This window comes from Zeugodacus cucurbitae, chromosome 4, assembly GCF_028554725.1.
Source record: "Zeugodacus cucurbitae isolate PBARC_wt_2022May chromosome 4, idZeuCucr1.2, whole genome shotgun sequence".
Taxonomy (NCBI): Eukaryota; Metazoa; Arthropoda; class Insecta; order Diptera; family Tephritidae; genus Zeugodacus; species Zeugodacus cucurbitae.
Genome location: NC_071669.1, coordinates 39,807,457 through 39,824,375, shown reverse-complemented (window position 1 = coordinate 39,824,375; position 16,919 = coordinate 39,807,457). Strand labels below are relative to the sequence as shown.

Here is a 16,919-nt window from a genome sequence, read left to right as displayed (position 1 = left end):
CAAACGAAAATCAGAACAAACGACGAGATTTATTTAAATAGAACATTTTTTTAATTAATTGATTTTTCTGTTTTGTTTGCGTCGGTTCCTGTATCGACGTCGGTGGCATGGGCGGTCCGTTAACGGAACTCTCTATTTATTTATGTAACTTATTATTATTATATGTGTTCTTTTGGTCACGAAACACAAATGTTATATGTATGTTTTCACGAATTTGTATGACCGTACTTCAAAGCAATAATTATAGTTGACTTCTCTGACTTACTTAACTGTAGTGATACAGCTATCAAAGAAGAAAACAATACCTCAATTTCGACTTTACAAAAACATTTTTTTACAAATACTTCCATATTTGAAATAAAATATTGTTTTTTCAAATTTCTTGGTTTTCGTGTTGCATCTAACCAGGTTTTAAGTAAATCATTAAAAGTTTGAGATAATAGATAAAGCTATGTTGTCGATTTTGATATCGCAAGCTTCATTAAATCGTCCGTGTACTATTTCTGTTCACGAATGTAACATTAAACAAGTAGGAAATTGATTTTTTCTACCGAATAACATAATCCTAATCGGGGAGCTTTACCATATAAAACAGAAATAGTTCTTTTTAGTTCAAAGTTTAAGATTTAGAAATATTGAGGTATACAATATCTATAGTTATAGCTGTAAAAATAATCACACGTACTTTGGCAAAATATTATACAGACTTAGACATGAATTTCAAAACTCGCGATCCGTGATTGTCAGATCATACACATTAAATTGAACCTCATTAAAATTACAGAAATTGCATTTTTTAATAAAAACAATCCTGAAAATACTCTCCAAGCTCCCTTGCAAACAGCAAAAGTGACTGATGTTATGTTCTTCTTATTATACTAGTCAATGGGTTTTTTGATCGAGTTTTTGTGACTAAGTGAATTTGTTGTCTAGGTTAGGGTTTTAACATCTTCTATGTTAAGTCTATTATCCGTGCTGATAGATCAGATTATTCCTGTGAAATAATCCCACATCTAAATAGAGCGCCATATACAGTTTTAAGCTTATTTGAAACGGAAAATATAGTATTTTGTTGCAGAGGCAAAACAGTTATTTCAAGATAAGATTGCAATAGACAAATGTTCATTGACGCAGCGTTTTTTAACTGAAATATATACCAAGAGTAAATTCCTTCATAACATGACAAGCCATTGATGATTGCTTCATTGCCTTGCTACTACACCATAGACCATACTGTTGTTAACAAATCGTAGTAACAAAGATACTGCCGATACAAACAATTATTATTACAAGAACAGGAACAGGAAGAACAGTTTGGTTGATCTGTACAGAATACCATATTAGCTCTGCATTCATTTCGAGTTCTTTAAATCTACAACTGCAAGATACATTAAATCGTTTGTAACTTTGCATACATTTATTTGAAGACTTAAAAAAAAAAAGTTACATATTTTTTGTTGTTGTTATTTTTTGTGATCAAACAAACGGCCTTATTTTCGGCGGCGCATGTGATTGCCCTCACTGGAACATTTGAAACTAAAAATTCCAACGGGATTAGAAAGAGTACAAGTTTAGCTCTGAGCTCCGTTCTTCAGATTTTCTCCGATTTGATTTATCCTAGTTCATACCATAGCTATATATATATATAGAATAACGTATAAAAATTTGGAACCGATTGGATTAATAGGTTTTGAGTAACCTTATGCGCTAGTCGTAAAAACACTGTTTCGAGAAAAATGCGTTTATATCTTCTTATATCTCACGTAGCTGTGTATCATCTTTCCTATGTACACTTTATTACGGTAAGTGGGGGGGACTAGAAGCAGATGTTTCAGGCAGGTAGTCACAAAATATGCCGAAGGAGGAGGGGCACTTAAGAGAGCTGTCGGCTGACGCTTCCACCACAAATCGGCTATATCTTCAAGAATTTTTGAAATTTTAAAGGAGTATTCTTGAATAGTTAAAGGTTCGAATTAAATTAAAAATCGAAATAATCGATTTTTTTGAAACCGAGAATGGTTGGTCCCCTTAAAGAGATTATCGGTAATCACAGGTGGAACTTGTAAAGGCTCAATGGTACATTATCTGATTTCTCGACATTGTACAGTAACTAATCAAGTGGAATCCATAATTGTGTTATATGGGAAATAGGTGTGGTTGTGAACCGATTTCGCCCATTTTATATCCATAAACTCATAGTATGAATAAAATATTATGTACAAAATTGGGAAATTTGGTATTGGTCGAGTGGAGCCTTTGATAACTCTAATTTAACTTGTTACAAACAACCATTATGTGAAACCTATTATACTCTGTGCATCATGTTGAGAGAGTATAAAAACTTCAAAATTTTTAAACAAAAGATAATATTTCTAATACACTACAAGATTTTGTGCACTAATTTTGTGATAAAACGGATACCTTAATTGTTTAAAATAATTAGATAATAACGTTGTTGACTTCTGAATCAGCGATTTGTTAATAAATTATTATATTCAAAAAGTTATATTTATTTAATATATAACTTTTTGAATATAATAATTTATTAACAAATCGCTGATTCAGAAGTCAACAACGTTATTATCTAATTATTTTAAACAATTAAGGTATCCGTTTTATCACAAAATTAGTGCACAAAATCTTGTAGTGTATTAGAAATATTATCTTTTGTTTAAAAATTTTGAAGTTTTTATACTCTCTCAACATGATGCACAGAGTATAATAGGTTTCACATAATGGTTGTTTGTAACAAGTAAAGTTTGTAACAAGTTATATTTATTTAATATATAACTTTTTGAATATAATAATTTATTAACAAATCGCTGATTCAGAAGTCAACAACGTTATTATCTAATTATTTTAAACAATTAAGGTATCCGTTTTATCACAAAATTAGTGCACAAAATCTTTTTTCCATTATTGTTCTCTTTCGTCGTCCGTTTACCAGGATGAGTAGTGAGTGTCATAAGCCAAAGGTGCAGCATAACTGTGCACAACTGGAGCAGCAGCGTATGATTTGATGATGGGGGCGGCTGCGGCATATGAGGTGTGCAACAGAGGAGCAGAGTGGATGGTCTTCACTACTGGGGCGGAGACATAGCTGGTCTTCACAACTGGGGCCACCACATCCTCCACAACATGGGCTGAGCTGTGCACAATCGACTGGCTTTGATGAGAGACAGCGGTGGGAATGCTCTTCACCACTGAGCCAACTTTAGCCAAGACGGGTTCATGGTAGGCAACGGCTGCTGGAGCGGAGTACACAACTGGGCTCTCATACAAGTGGCTTGGGGCAGCGGCGGTAACGGCGACGAGGGCAGCAAGGACAAACTGTTTGAAAATAGAAGAAGTAGATTGTTAAAATATTTCCAAATATCTTACTATAAGAATGTGGTCCCGCTGTGAAGAAACGTTTAACTTACCAATTTGTACATTTTGTTAGGTTTTGTGTTTCGTGTTCGTAAGAAAGAACGATTTTTGACTTCTGAGCGTTGTTAGCTGATTGATGTCTTTCGGTTGAGTATCCAACGCTTTTATACTATTTACAATTTACATTTCAAAATAACCACGAAGCATAATTAAACCATTAACAACAACAAAATTGGTATAAACATATTCGTTGAAATGAGCAATTCATTCTCTGTGCGCATATGTCGACGTTATAGTTGTGGTAAATTAAAACGCATAGCAGACAATACTTTCAATTATGGCTGTATTACTGATTACGATTATAGTTCATCTGTACATAAAAGTCAAGTGCATGCTCTTCATATTTACTGCAATAGTAGTTAAATTACTAGTACACTTTCGAATATCTTCTCAAGCTTCATGAATTCAGCGTAAGCAGATCAAAGACCTCTACTGACCTTGCAAAACATGTGAGGAATGTTTACATGTATAGGATGATACCACGTTTATTAGCTATGACAGTGCTTATCGTGAGGTTCTCTACCAGAGAAGATATGAGTACTTAGAGGTCTTATTGTGTACATATATGAAGAGTATGGATTTTTTCGAAAACAATAAACAAATTTTCAATAAATAAATATGTACTTTGTTGCTCTCAGAGAAGTTGCAAATGAAAAACCATTATATGAGTTTATTCATTTAAAGTCGCAAATTTATGACAACATCTCAAAACAGCTGTTCATCTTTACGTGACTAATTTTTTGCGACAATCGTGCAACTATGCAAGACTATTTTCAATGGCATTTATGTCGCATTTGTCGCAAAATCACAATTATATTTTGTAATAAATGGAAGAGATACTTCCTACTTCCAATAAGGTTTTTGTTGTTACTTATTCTTCGATACTTTTTACAAATAAAACCAAGACAAGTAGAGTCCGGATATCTCTCTGTTTCCGTCTATCCATCCGTATCTTAAATAAAGTTGGTGTAGAAAACGTGTAAAATCTGACCTTCTACTTCTTCTTGACTGGCGTAGAAACCGCTTACGCGGTTATAGCCGAGTCCACAACAGCGCGCCACGCATCTCTCCTTTTGGCAGTTTGGCGCCAATTGGTAATACCAAGTGAAGACAGGTCCTTCTCCACCTGGTCCTTCCATCGGCGTGGAGGTCTCCCTCTTCCTCGGCTTCCACCAGCGTGTACTGCATATACTTCTACATATGACTCCATCCTCCGTTGCCCCAAAATGTGATTAAGCAAACAACTATGAAGTGCGATCGCTAAGCCACAAATTAAGCTTTAAATTGGAAACTCGGCATTGAGGATCACTGTAGAGATGGTCATCAGCGATTTTAAAAAATATGATACTTTGTCGACTATATCGACTTAAACAAATATGTCTAATTTTATACCTAAAATATCGATCAATCTGTAAAATAAATTAATGAATTTAAAAGGGTATTCCTTCCTAATTGTAAAGCGTTCTGGTGCTAAAGGTAAATTGGTTGAATACTTTGCCTATCTCCCATTTACCAAATATATGGATATACGTTATATCGGTCAATATATACTACGGATAGGAATTGGTCAATGTGTATTATTTATCTTAATAATTGTTTGGAAGATCCAGACTTTTCCCTAGTCCAAATATACGCAATACTTCGACTTCCTGTTGATCTTATTCTGATATATTGGTATATGTTCGACATTTTAATGAATTTAGCCCTGGATTTTAATGAAATTGGTGTGGCTCTTTGTCTAGCCCCGATCGAATGTGTTAAAAAAAATAAAACTACAAAATGGTGACTCCAAACACCTTCTCAAAATAATAAAAAAGTGCTTAATTACGTAAGTTTGTATTGAGCGGGTAACCAACCAGATACAATGTCACTCCTAATGCGAGCGTCGATCGGTAGTCGATAATCGACTACTGTGTGATTGTCGATCACAAGTGATATTGCGAGTGTCGATCAATCGGTCAACCATCGACTGTGAATTAGTGATGAGCGATATTTCACTACCGGTGATTTTTCACTGTGATTGAAAAATCGTATATAGTAACTGCGATCAATTTTTAAATATCAATGATTTTCAATCGCAATTGCAGTACAGTATTCTGAGTTCGATCACAGTAGATATAGAGAAGTTCAGTGCTTTTGTTCGATCACTGTACATATGGGAGTTCAGTATTTCTAATTCGATCACTGTAGCAGTAGCAGTTCGAAAAGAAGCAATCACTGTTCAGTGATCACAGTAGCCATTTTAGTTCGAATTTTGATAATTTTGGGTACATTGATTACAAAAGCAGTTAAATGTACCCTAAATTTATTAATTAGTTAATTGTGATTACAAAAGGAGGTAAATTTTGGATATTGCTAAAATTAATAAAAATGTAAATGTAAAAAAAAATAAATTAAAAAAATTGTGGAGTACAAATACTTATAAATTCGATTTTTTTGTTGCGATCACAATAGCAATATAAAATCACAGTGATTTAAAAATAGCAATATCGCTCATCACTACTGTGAATGAATTTCAATCGCTCATTTGTCGACAAGTATTTTTCAGACGTTATATAATAAATATTAAATAGTTTAATTAAAGTTGTTAATAAGAAAAGGCAACTTGCTCGTTTAGTGGATATAATGCAGATTCGCCAAGGTTTAGAGAAGATAATTTGTGGAAAGAACAAGCAAATCGAGTCTGGTCCACCTGAAAAGTGGCTAAAGTTATGGACTTATAATCTAATATTGAATTTTGTACAGATTTTCTATATGTTTCTGGAACCTGCTTGCAGTTTACTTTATAGTAGAGTTAGTAAATGACCTTTAAAGACCTTTAAAGATATGTAATTTTCTAATTGCTTAAATATAATGTAAACATTGCTTACAATTGGTCCTCCAACTCCAACATCTCTCAATTTCTATCCCAATTTTGTAAACTCCAAGCTATCACTTTTATCTTCACTGTCATCATTAAACCATGACTCAACATTTTCTTATTTTTTAATAAAATACAATGAGTTTTCAAATACACAATGCAATTTCAAATAGTTCAAATTGCGTTCAAATGTAAACACAATTGAGAACATTTTTGTCGATCAAGCTACGCAATACCAAATCGTAATAGAATCGACTGGAGTCTATTCTACTGCCAGTCGACACTCGCAATAGGGGTGTGTGTCTGAATCAGAGAGATTCGAGTTCAATCGTAATGGAAAGTTCGCCACAGTTCCGAATAACAAACTTTGTTGTGCTTTGGTAGGATCTTCGATGAGAGCGAAATAGTTTGCCAAATACAATTTTGCAGAAATTAGTTGAAAATACATACATATATGAAAATATATAGAATATGATTACTAAATACTAAGGGTATCTTGAATTGTACTAAACGTGCTTTAACTCATTAACGGAACTCGCTAAACGCACTAAATTCTACAGTTTGCTGGTATAGAAGAGTTGCCCACAACTTATTTTAAATTAAACAATGTCCGTGACCCCGCCTACTTTTGGGTCAAAAACTATATTTTATAAATACCTTGGCAAATTTCAATCAGATTTGGGAGGTATCATTTTATTGAAATTCTGAGTTCTATGGTTCACAACAGCGCTTACTTCTCACATAACCAATTTTTGAATCCCATTTGATTCGTTCACAATTTTGGTACCCCTATAAATAATTTCCAATTTTGTTTCTTTAAAAAAAAATAATTTATTAACAAATTGTTCATTAAGAAAACAACAAAGTCTTTATCTAATTATTCTATTAAATAAAGTTAATAATTTTATCACAAAATTTGTGTACAAAATCTTTTGTCCATTTCTGTTTTCCTTCGTCGTCCGTTTACCAGGATGAGTAGTGAGTGTCATAAGCCAAAGGTGCTGCATAACTGTGCACAACTGGAGCAGCGGCATATGAGGTGTGCACCAGAGGAGCAGAGTGGATGGTCTTCACCACTGGGGTGGAAACATAGCTGGTCTTCACAACGGGTGCAACCACATCCTCCAAAACATGAGCTGAGCTGTGCACGATCGACTGGCTTTGATGGGAGACAGCGGTGGGAATGCTCTTCACCACGGAGCCAACTTTAGCCAAGACGGGTTCATGGTAGGCAACTGCTGCTGGAGCGGAGTACACAACTGGACTCTCATACAAGTGGCTTGGAGCAGCGGCGGTAACGGCGACGAGGGCAGCAAGGACAAACTGTTGGAAGATAGAAGAATTATATTGTTAAAATATTCCCAAACATCTTACTATAAGAATATGGTCCTGCTGTGCGGAAACGTTTAACTTACCAATTTGTACATTTTGTTAGGTTTTGTATTTTAGTTTCGTAAGAAAGAACGGTTTTTGACTTCTGAGCGTTGTTAGCTGATTGATGTCTTTCAATTCAGTATCAGCCATTATATACTTTTTATTGCGTTTTGTGTTGGAATTGCGGCTGGCTCATAAAGCATAAATACGAAAACTTTAAAGTGCTGCTAGCAGATATTTCGTGTATGAGCGAGAGAAGTCGTATTTGCTGTAGTTAAGCTAATGTATATGGTGAGATAGTTACGGATACGAGTACTCAACGCAGTTGAGCGCTTTGAAATTTAATTATCAAAACTAATGCAAAATTCGTTTACTGACAATACTTTGTAAAATATATACATGTTTTCAAGAAAATAGACCGTGGTTGATTGATTGTAGAGTAAGCGAGCAATCGTTTCGACGATGTAGTAAAACTATGGAAGACAGTAACGCTTCAAGAAGAGATAAAAGAACGTGTAAAGAGAAAATAATGTTTAAAGAAACTCCCTTTCTTCGCATATATCGTTTTTATACAACCCCTAGCAGTATAAACTGTGATATTTTACATTTATTTTTAATTTATCCACATGAGTAACTCGATCGCGATAAATGCCAACTGGGATGTTTTTAGTGTTTTCACTATTATATTCTACAGTATGCCGAAAACTGGAATAATTTCAACCACTCTACTCTTCTGTCCTCTATCTTCTTCAGAAAATTAATATTTTTCCTTTAACAAAAAGTAATTTATAAAGAATGCCTTGGCAGCCAAAACGCCTAAATGATACAATAAACTTTGAACAAAACTATTATAACCAGCTTATAAGATGAGACGATAAGTTGCATTTTGCAATCACTTAAAGGATTAACTTTTACAAATAGAATACGTTAAGTCCCTAGAATTATAATTAAACAATAATCGAAGGTCAATACAGAGAGAGGTAAATATTTTTCTTAGACATTGGGGACACTATTCTATTAAGATCAACTTTATTACGGTATAGAAAGAGCGCGCAGCTTTGTTGTGTACTTGTATCAGTAACTGCTTCACCAGTATTAAGCTTAACAACAAACAATTATGACTTCTCTCACTCACACATATGCGACCGCTAGTAGTAATTTAAGCTGCAATTGGAGCCAGCCGCAATCCCAAAACAAAAAACAGTCAAAAGTATAAAAGCGATAGATACTCAACTGAAAGACATCAATCAGCAAACAACGCTCAAAAGTCAAAAATCGTTCTTTCTTACGAACTTAAAACACAAAAATTAACAAAATGTACAAATTGGTAAGTTAAACGTTTCCGCACAGCAGGACCATATTCTTATAGTAAGATGTTTGGGAATATTTTAACAATATAATTCTTCTATCTTCCAACAGTTTGTCCTTGCTGCCCTCGTCGCCGTTGCCGTCGCTGCTCCAAGCCACTTGTATGAGAGTCCAGTTGTGTACTCCGCTCCAGCAGCAGTTGCCTACCATGAACCCGTCTTGGCTAAAGTTGGCTCCGTGGTGAAGAGCATTCCCACCGCTGTCTCCCATCAAAGCCAGTCGATTGTGCACAGCTCAGCTCATGTTGTGGAGGATGTGGTTGCACCCGTTGTGAAGACCAGCTATGTCTCCGCCCCAGTAGTGAAGACCATCCACTCTGCTCCTCTGGTGCACACTTCATATGCTGCTGCCGCCCCAATCATCAAATCATACGCCGCTGCTCCAGTTGTGCACAGTTATGCTGCACCTTTGGCTTATGACACTCACTACTCATCCTGGTAAACGGACGACGAAGGAAAACAGAAATGGACAAAAGATTTTGTACACTAATTTTGTGATAAAACGAATACCATAATTTTTTAGAATAATTATATAATAATGTTGTTGACTTCTGAATCAGCGATTTGTTAAATAAATTGTTTCACTTGAATCGATAAACTTATTACTAATGTTTTATTGAATTTGAAGTTTATCTGAGCTGAAGAATGGTTTGTTTATACCAATTGCTCCGAACAGATTGCCTTCCATAGATTTGAATATTTTTGCACCAATCAGATATCTTTAGTAATTTACTGAGTTATTTCTGTATAACATAATAAAAAATGTCAAATGTGCAAAACGACCAGATATGCGAATTGAACAGAATTAACTGATAGGAATCAAAACGCTAATATGATCAAATAGAAACAGAATAGATAGTGGCCACTTGTCCAAAGTATCTATATACATTCTAATACAGATATGAACTAACTAACTTTATGTTTGTTTCGCATGAAGAGTGATAGAAGACAAGATTACGCCATAGTGACGTCGTCAGGACCCAGAAAGGGAATACGCAACATGAAGAATTGTCAAATGGCAAATTGAAATGTAAAACATAGTGAACCAAATTGAATAATGTGCAGAAAAAATATCACTATGAACGTGATTCTTAAAATCGTCATCTATAAAATGATCCAATATAATAATGCATATTTTTAATTAAAATTGTTTGTTTTGTTACAAAAGGTTCGCCATATTTGCCAAACGCCCACCAAACGTCGAAAACCGAAAACCGAAAACACATAAAGTGCCATAACTAAGCTATAAATAAAGCTATGAAAGTAAAATCGCACTATGAAGGGGCATATGTGGATGTAATTTTTTTGGGGAAGTGGGCGTGGACCCGCCCCCTACTAAGTTTTTTGTACATATCTCGCAAACTACTAAAGCTATATCAAGGAAACTAGAGTCGTTTCTTTTAGGTACTACCTTATACAGTCCAAAAATGGAGGAAATCGGATTATAACTACGCCCACCTTCCATACAAAAGTTTTGTTGAAAACTACTAAAAATGCTTTAATTGAGTAAGGAAACCCAACAGAAACTTTAAATTTTATTATAAAGAAGGTGCAGAAGAGCTGCACTCAAAATGGTATACAAAATTTTAAATGGGAGTGGTTCCGCCCACTTATGGGTCAAAAACCATATCTTCGAAACTACTCGACCAATTTCACTGTTCATAATATCTTCCTACCTTCCCAATGATATGTTGTGAAAATAGTCTAAATCGGTTCACAACCACACCTACTTTCCATATACCATAACTCTGAAGTCGGTCTGAATAGTTTACTTTACAGTATATAAAGTTAGTACTAGTGAAGATATCGGAGCAGAACTTCGCTGAAATATTGTATTTAAAGAGTGCCATCACCCTTCTCAAAATCATCGAAATCGGTCCATAAGTTTTCAATACCCTATATATCGAATATGAGGACCTCAGTACTTCTAATAAATTTTTTACCGAAATTATAGTTAAGTCTCTCAGATATTTTGAGGGAATATGTTTCTTCTAATAATATGTCTCCGTGCCAAAAATGAGTGAAATCGGGTCATAACTTCATTTATCTCCTATATACCTAATATTAGGGTTTTCACACTTTCAATGGACTTTATACCATATATATGTGAGTCAAATTGCTTGTAATATTAATAAATTTAAATAAATAAATTGCGAGAGTATAAAATGTTCGGTGACAACCGTACTTAGCCATTCCTTACTTGTTTGGTACTATTGTTATTAAATTCCACCATTGCGTACTTCTTTTAATTTAGAATTTAAAATAATAATAAAGCTCTACCGCTCACTTCCACCTTCTGGCTATGTTTTATTGTTTTGTACTATCGTGCACTGGGTCTTTATGACGTCATGCGACAGGAAATTAAAACTCAAAAAGCTAACGGCAAACGAATGTCGTAATCTTGTATTCTATCATTCTTGATTTCGCATGTTATTCCCTTTTCGTTTCCAAATAATGAAAAAGAGTGAATTTTTGTCGTCTCATATCTCTTTAGAAAAGTGCGCTGGAACATTATTCTGTAAAGCCTATAAAGAATGTTGGTCTGATTTGAAGTGCACTTATGTTAAAAACAAGTAAGGAAATATATTCGGCAAAAAGTTCAATAGAATAACGAAAATCATCATACATAGTATATGGGGACTGAGGCAATTTCTGAAACCATTTCACTCGTCTTCACCACCAAGATATAATATATCGAAGACTATACGCTCACTTAATTGTATATTAGGGATCTAGGGGAAGTTATGACCCGATTTTAACCATTTTTGGTAGAGAGACAAACTGTTATAAGAAAAAATGCAGAGGGAATGAATTACATTAAAATATCTGAGATATTTACACATATTTCCGGTGAAAAATTACCCTTAGGCACTGAGTTCTTCATGTTCGATATCAGGGACCTTGAAAAGTCATGGTCCGATTTTTCCACAAGTGATGTAACAGCTCAAATACAGTATTTGTGTAAAGCTTTATTTCGCTATCTTCATTGGTTCGTAATGTATATATTATAAAGTGAACGAATCAGATGGAATTTAAAATTGAGTTATATGGGAAGTAGGCGTGGTTGTGAACCGATAGCTTTATTTATGGCATAGATATGCCACTTTATGTGTTTTCGATTTTCGCCATTTTGTGGGCGTGCCAGTGGTCCGATTACGCCCATCTTCGAACTTAACCTTCTTATAATTTTTAAAGTTTCATCAATTTTTACTCAAGTTATAGCTTGTACAGACGGACGGACAGACAGGCAGCCGAATTTGAACTTTACTCGTCACCCTGATCATTTTGATATATATAACCCTATATCTAACTAGTTTAGTTTTAGGACTTGCAAGCAACCGTTATGTGAACAAAATTATAATACTCTCTTTAGCAATACTCTCCTTAGCAACAAGCGAGAGTATAAAAATTAGAAATTGTTATTTAAAATTTACGGACATTATCGTTATGCTCCTAGGGTTAAAAATATTTATTCATAAGCCTATTTTGCTTGCCAATTTGTTCTAACTATGAAATCGGTCTAAACTTTGGTCTAGTGATTTAATATAATTCAATGAAATTGCTTTTGTGTATAAATTAAAATAATTAAAGTTTGTTGGAAAATAAGTACAGTTTATTACAATAATAAACTACCGTCTATGTCGCTACGTGCGTTCTCCAGAAAACTCTAGACCTTCATTCTGCATACTCTTGTTCGAAGGTCCGAAAAATGCTGTTCTTGTGAAAATGGGTTTCGAAGTTGCTTGAACTTACAGATATGCTATTTCGCGTAAAAGGAGCTTCAGGATTGCAGTAGAAGGTGAGAATATTTCAATTAAGAATAAGTAAATCAGTTTTGTATTAGCTTTCTTCTAACGGGTGATTTTTTTGAGGTTAGGATTTTCATGCATTAGTATTTGACAGATCACGTGGGATTTCAGACATGGTGTCAAAGAGAAAGATGCTCAGTATGCTTTGACATTTCATCATGAATAGACTTACTAACGAGCAACGCTTGCAAATCATTGAATTTTATTACCAAAATCAGTGTTCGGTTCGAAATGTGTTTATCGACAAATTTTGTTCAGCGATGAGGCTCATTTCTGGTTGAATGGCTACGTAAATAAGCAAAATTGCCGCATTTGGGGTGAAGAGCAACCAGAAGCCGTTCAAGAACTGCCCATGCATCCCGAAAAATGCACTGTTTGGTGTGGTTTGTACGCTGGTGGAATCATTGGACCGTATTTTTTCAAAGATGCTGTTGGACGCAACGTTACGGTGAATGGCGATCGCTATCGTTCGATGCTAACAAACTTTTTGTTGCCAAAAATGGAAGAACTGAACTTGGTTGACATGTGGTTTCAACAAGATGGCGCTACATGCCACACAGCTCGCGATTCTATGGCCATTTTGAGGGAAAACTTCGGAGAACAATTCATCTCAAGAAATGGACCCGTAAGTTGGCCACCAAGATCATGCGATTTAACGCCTTTAGACTATTTTTTGTGGGGCTACGTCAAGTCTAAAGTCTACAGAAATAAGCCAGCAACTATTCCAGCTTTGGAAGACAACATTTCCGAAGAAATTCGGGCTATTCCGGCCGAAATGCTCGAAAAAGTTGCCCAAAATTGGACTTTCCGAATGGACCACCTAAGACGCAGCCGCGGTCAACATTTAAATGAAATTATCTTCAAAAAGTAAATGTCATGAACCAATCTAACGTTTCAAATAAAGAACCGATGAGATTTTGCAAATTTTATGCGTTTTTTTTTTAAAAAAGTTATCAAGCTCTTAAAAAATCACCCTTTATAATCAGGTACATCATTTGTGCTGGTGCGGTTAAGACGAATTTCAGCAAACCAATTCATGAACATTGAATATACTGGGCCAGATTAGAATAGTTCTAATATTCCATACAAGCTTCCGAAGCTTCTGTCATTGGCCTGATGGAAAACAAATCCCTTAAACCAGACCGTTTCCGAGTAATTGCTTCCTTCAGACGGCATAGTTGTGCAAAGCTTGGGTAATGAAAATAGTCCTTATAGGATTGTCGGACTCCATTACTTTATTAATATTTTCGACAATTCGATTTCCAGAGACAAAAAACTATACATCTGTGACATCAAAAATACCGGAACGAAAGCGACAAAACCAAATTTACGCTTGCTTGGCTGTTACAGTACCAGGTCCATAAACCCAATGCGAATTAGATTAAATAAAGGTATTTGATTTGCTTGCAGTAAATCCATGAAAAGATATTCCGACGTACACTAGTAATTGAGACACTGGGAAAATATGTTGATCATGCACCTGACATTTGTACACAAATACTCGCATGCATACGTAAATGAATCATAATAATACTCACTAATACAGACATAATTAAAAGTATTGTCTGCTATGCGTTTTAATTTACCACAACGTCGACATATGCGCACAGAGAATGACTTGCTCATTTCAACGAATGTGTTTAAACCAATTTTGTTGTTGTTAATGGTTTAATTAAGCTTCATGGTTATTTTGAAGTCCGAACTGTAAATAGTATAAAAGCATTGAATACTCAACCGAAAGACATCAATCAGCTAACAACGCTCAGAAGTCAAAAATCGTTCTTTCTTACGAACTCGAAACACCAAACCTAACAAAATGTACAAATTGGTAAGTTAAACATTTCTTTGCAGCAGGACCACATTCTTATAGTAAGATGTTTGAAAATATTTTAACAATATACCGCTTCTATTTTCAAACAGTTTGTCCTTGCTGCCCTCGTCGCCGTTGCCGCCGCTGCTCCAAGCCACTTGTATGAGAGTCCAGTTGTGTACTCCGCTCCAGCAGCCGTTGCCTACCATGAACCCGTCTTGGCTAAAGTTGGCTCCGTGGTGAAGAGCATTCCCACCGCTGTCTCCCATCAAAGCCAGTCGATTGTGCACAGCTCAGCTCATGTTGTGGAGGATGTGGTTGCACCCGTTGTGAAAACCAGCTATGTCTCCGCCCCAGTAGTGAAGACCATCCACTCTGCTCCTCTGGTGCACACCTCATATGCCGCTGCCGCCCCCATCATCAAATCATACGCTGCTGCTCCAGTTGTGCACAGTTATGCTGCACCTTTGGCTTATGACACCCACTACTCATCCTGGTAAACGGACGACGAAGGGAAACAGAAATGGACAAAAGATTTTGTACACTAATTTTGTGATAAAATGAATACCTGATTTGTTTAGAATAATTAGATAATAATGTTGTTGACTTCTGAATCAGCGATTTGTTAATAAATTATTTTATTTTGAAAAAAAAAAAAAATGTTTAATTGATGATAGCGCTTTTCCATTAAGGATAAGTCCGGAAACAGACAAACATTCGCCTTGTTTGGCACTCGCAGCACCTAAAATTTTCCGGGAAGAAATCCAGATGATAGTCAAGTATATGTATCTATTTGTAAGGACATATTACACCCCAATGCTTAATATGACTTTATGAGTTCATTTACAAGACTTTGTTATTTTCGGATTTATGGTTTGATAAAAAATACGAATTTATTTTGGGATATTTGTCCCCTTATAAATTTGTCCTCTTATAAATTGAAAATGACGATGGCGTCACCCACTTTTTTGTCAAAAACTATATCTCAGTAACTCCTCGACTAATTTCAATGAAATTTGGTATATATTGTTTTCTGGACACCCTGATGGTGCTGACATTCCTACTTCCCACGTAACACAGTTTTGCATTAAATCTGATTCGTTTACTTTAATATGTACATATACGTATACTAGCGTCGAGAAAAAAAAATATTTTCTTGTTTTTTAACGGCATAGCTATGAAAAATTATTTAAAGTTAGAGGTGGCTCAGTTATTATATATCACAGTCTCGCCACATAATAATGTCAGTGTAACCTTTGGCAAGGAGGTAGAATGCAGGTATTCATCTATATGCTATATCCCTTATAACCTATTTGTTGTCACCAAGCATGGCAATTGGATTTTCTAGGTTTCCAAAATATCCATTTTGTTGGAATACTTTGTCAACGATTGCTTTCATATCGGAATTCAAATAACGACTTAGGTTAACGGCTTAGCTCCGTCAATGCACGAGGAATTACATTTTATTGTAATCCACATCGTTCCATAAACTTTCATAACGTACGTGACTAATACAACTAGTTTTTCTTCTGGGTCAGTTTAAGTGGCATACAATCTTAGAACTAGGTTACCTATTGTTTGCAATCTAGAATAGTTGAGGGCTTCAGGACCATATTAGCAAAATCAGAAGAAATTATACCCGTACTGATAGCGGGCATTTTGATGTATCAATACTTTTGCTCGGTACTAAGTTCCTCCCTAGTTATTTCAAGTAATATTGTAGGCATAACGGTAAATGAGACTATCGGCATTGTTTGAAAAATTTGTAACTGAGATCCAATGACGCCCGAGTAGCATTTGGGTCTGTAGTTCTTCCGTCTAAATGTAATAAAAGATGACGTAGTAGTAACTCATTAAAATGCAATTGACAGATAAACCACTGTGATGGCCCATTGAATTCCTCCTCCATCAGACGTATAACACCACCTTTGAAACCTGTATTCACAACAGTTCCATCGCACCCAACAACAGCGAATTCACTCAGCTTTACCCACTTAGATTTCAAATGCAATAATACAGTGTTTTTAATATGTTTAGTTACCTTCGATTCATTTGATATTGCCTTTGATCCGATAAAATCACAAAATGATCTTCTATCTGTCGTTTTCTGTAAAATTTCCCTTGATTATCAACACGAACCAAAGACTTATCCTTCCTTCCGTCAAAATTCAAACAAGGAAGTATTTTATCGCAGCCCGCTTCTTGTAAAGTTGATCTTAGTTCTTTCACGGCGCAACTTTGAACGATTAAAGTCACAACTTGGATCGTTC

The 16,919-nt window shown here is 35.2% G+C and overlaps 4 protein-coding genes across 5 annotated transcripts; 2 read left to right on the top strand and 2 right to left on the bottom strand.

The window, feature by feature from the left end:
• Nucleotides 1-2,787: 2,787 nt before the first annotated feature.
• Nucleotides 2,788-3,578, bottom strand: LOC105214446 (pupal cuticle protein G1A-like). 2 transcript variants are annotated; one of them, XM_054229155.1, is made up of 3 exons: nucleotides 3,423-3,578; nucleotides 3,121-3,330; nucleotides 2,788-3,090 (listed from the first exon to the last, which is right to left on the bottom strand). In XM_054229155.1, the coding sequence occupies exons 1-3, from the start codon at nucleotides 3,432-3,434 to the stop codon at nucleotides 2,941-2,943; spliced, it is 372 nt and encodes a 123-aa protein (XP_054085130.1). In that variant the 5' UTR covers nucleotides 3,435-3,578; the 3' UTR covers nucleotides 2,788-2,940. The 2 variants fall into 2 exon arrangements, with proteins under 2 accessions (XP_054085130.1, XP_011186184.1); XM_011187882.3 differs by having other exon boundaries at nucleotides 2,788-3,330.
• Nucleotides 3,579-7,138: 3,560 nt separating this feature from the next.
• LOC105214468 (larval/pupal cuticle protein H1C-like) lies at nucleotides 7,139-8,204 on the bottom strand. The gene is made up of 2 exons (XM_011187910.3): nucleotides 7,705-8,204; nucleotides 7,139-7,612 (listed from the first exon to the last, which is right to left on the bottom strand). The coding sequence occupies exons 1-2, from the start codon at nucleotides 7,714-7,716 to the stop codon at nucleotides 7,253-7,255; spliced, it is 372 nt and encodes a 123-aa protein (XP_011186212.1). The 5' UTR covers nucleotides 7,717-8,204; the 3' UTR covers nucleotides 7,139-7,252.
• Nucleotides 8,205-8,868: 664 nt separating this feature from the next.
• LOC114804248 (larval/pupal cuticle protein H1C) lies at nucleotides 8,869-9,632 on the top strand. The gene is made up of 2 exons (XM_029041781.2): nucleotides 8,869-8,990; nucleotides 9,083-9,632. The coding sequence occupies exons 1-2, from the start codon at nucleotides 8,979-8,981 to the stop codon at nucleotides 9,470-9,472; spliced, it is 402 nt and encodes a 133-aa protein (XP_028897614.1). The 5' UTR covers nucleotides 8,869-8,978; the 3' UTR covers nucleotides 9,473-9,632.
• Nucleotides 9,633-14,507: 4,875 nt separating this feature from the next.
• LOC105220634 (larval/pupal cuticle protein H1C) lies at nucleotides 14,508-15,267 on the top strand. The gene is made up of 2 exons (XM_011197072.3): nucleotides 14,508-14,667; nucleotides 14,760-15,267. Exons 1-2 carry the CDS (start codon nucleotides 14,656-14,658, stop codon nucleotides 15,147-15,149), a joined length of 402 nt encoding a protein of 133 aa, XP_011195374.2. The 5' UTR covers nucleotides 14,508-14,655; the 3' UTR covers nucleotides 15,150-15,267.
• Nucleotides 15,268-16,919: the final 1,652 nt, after the last annotated feature.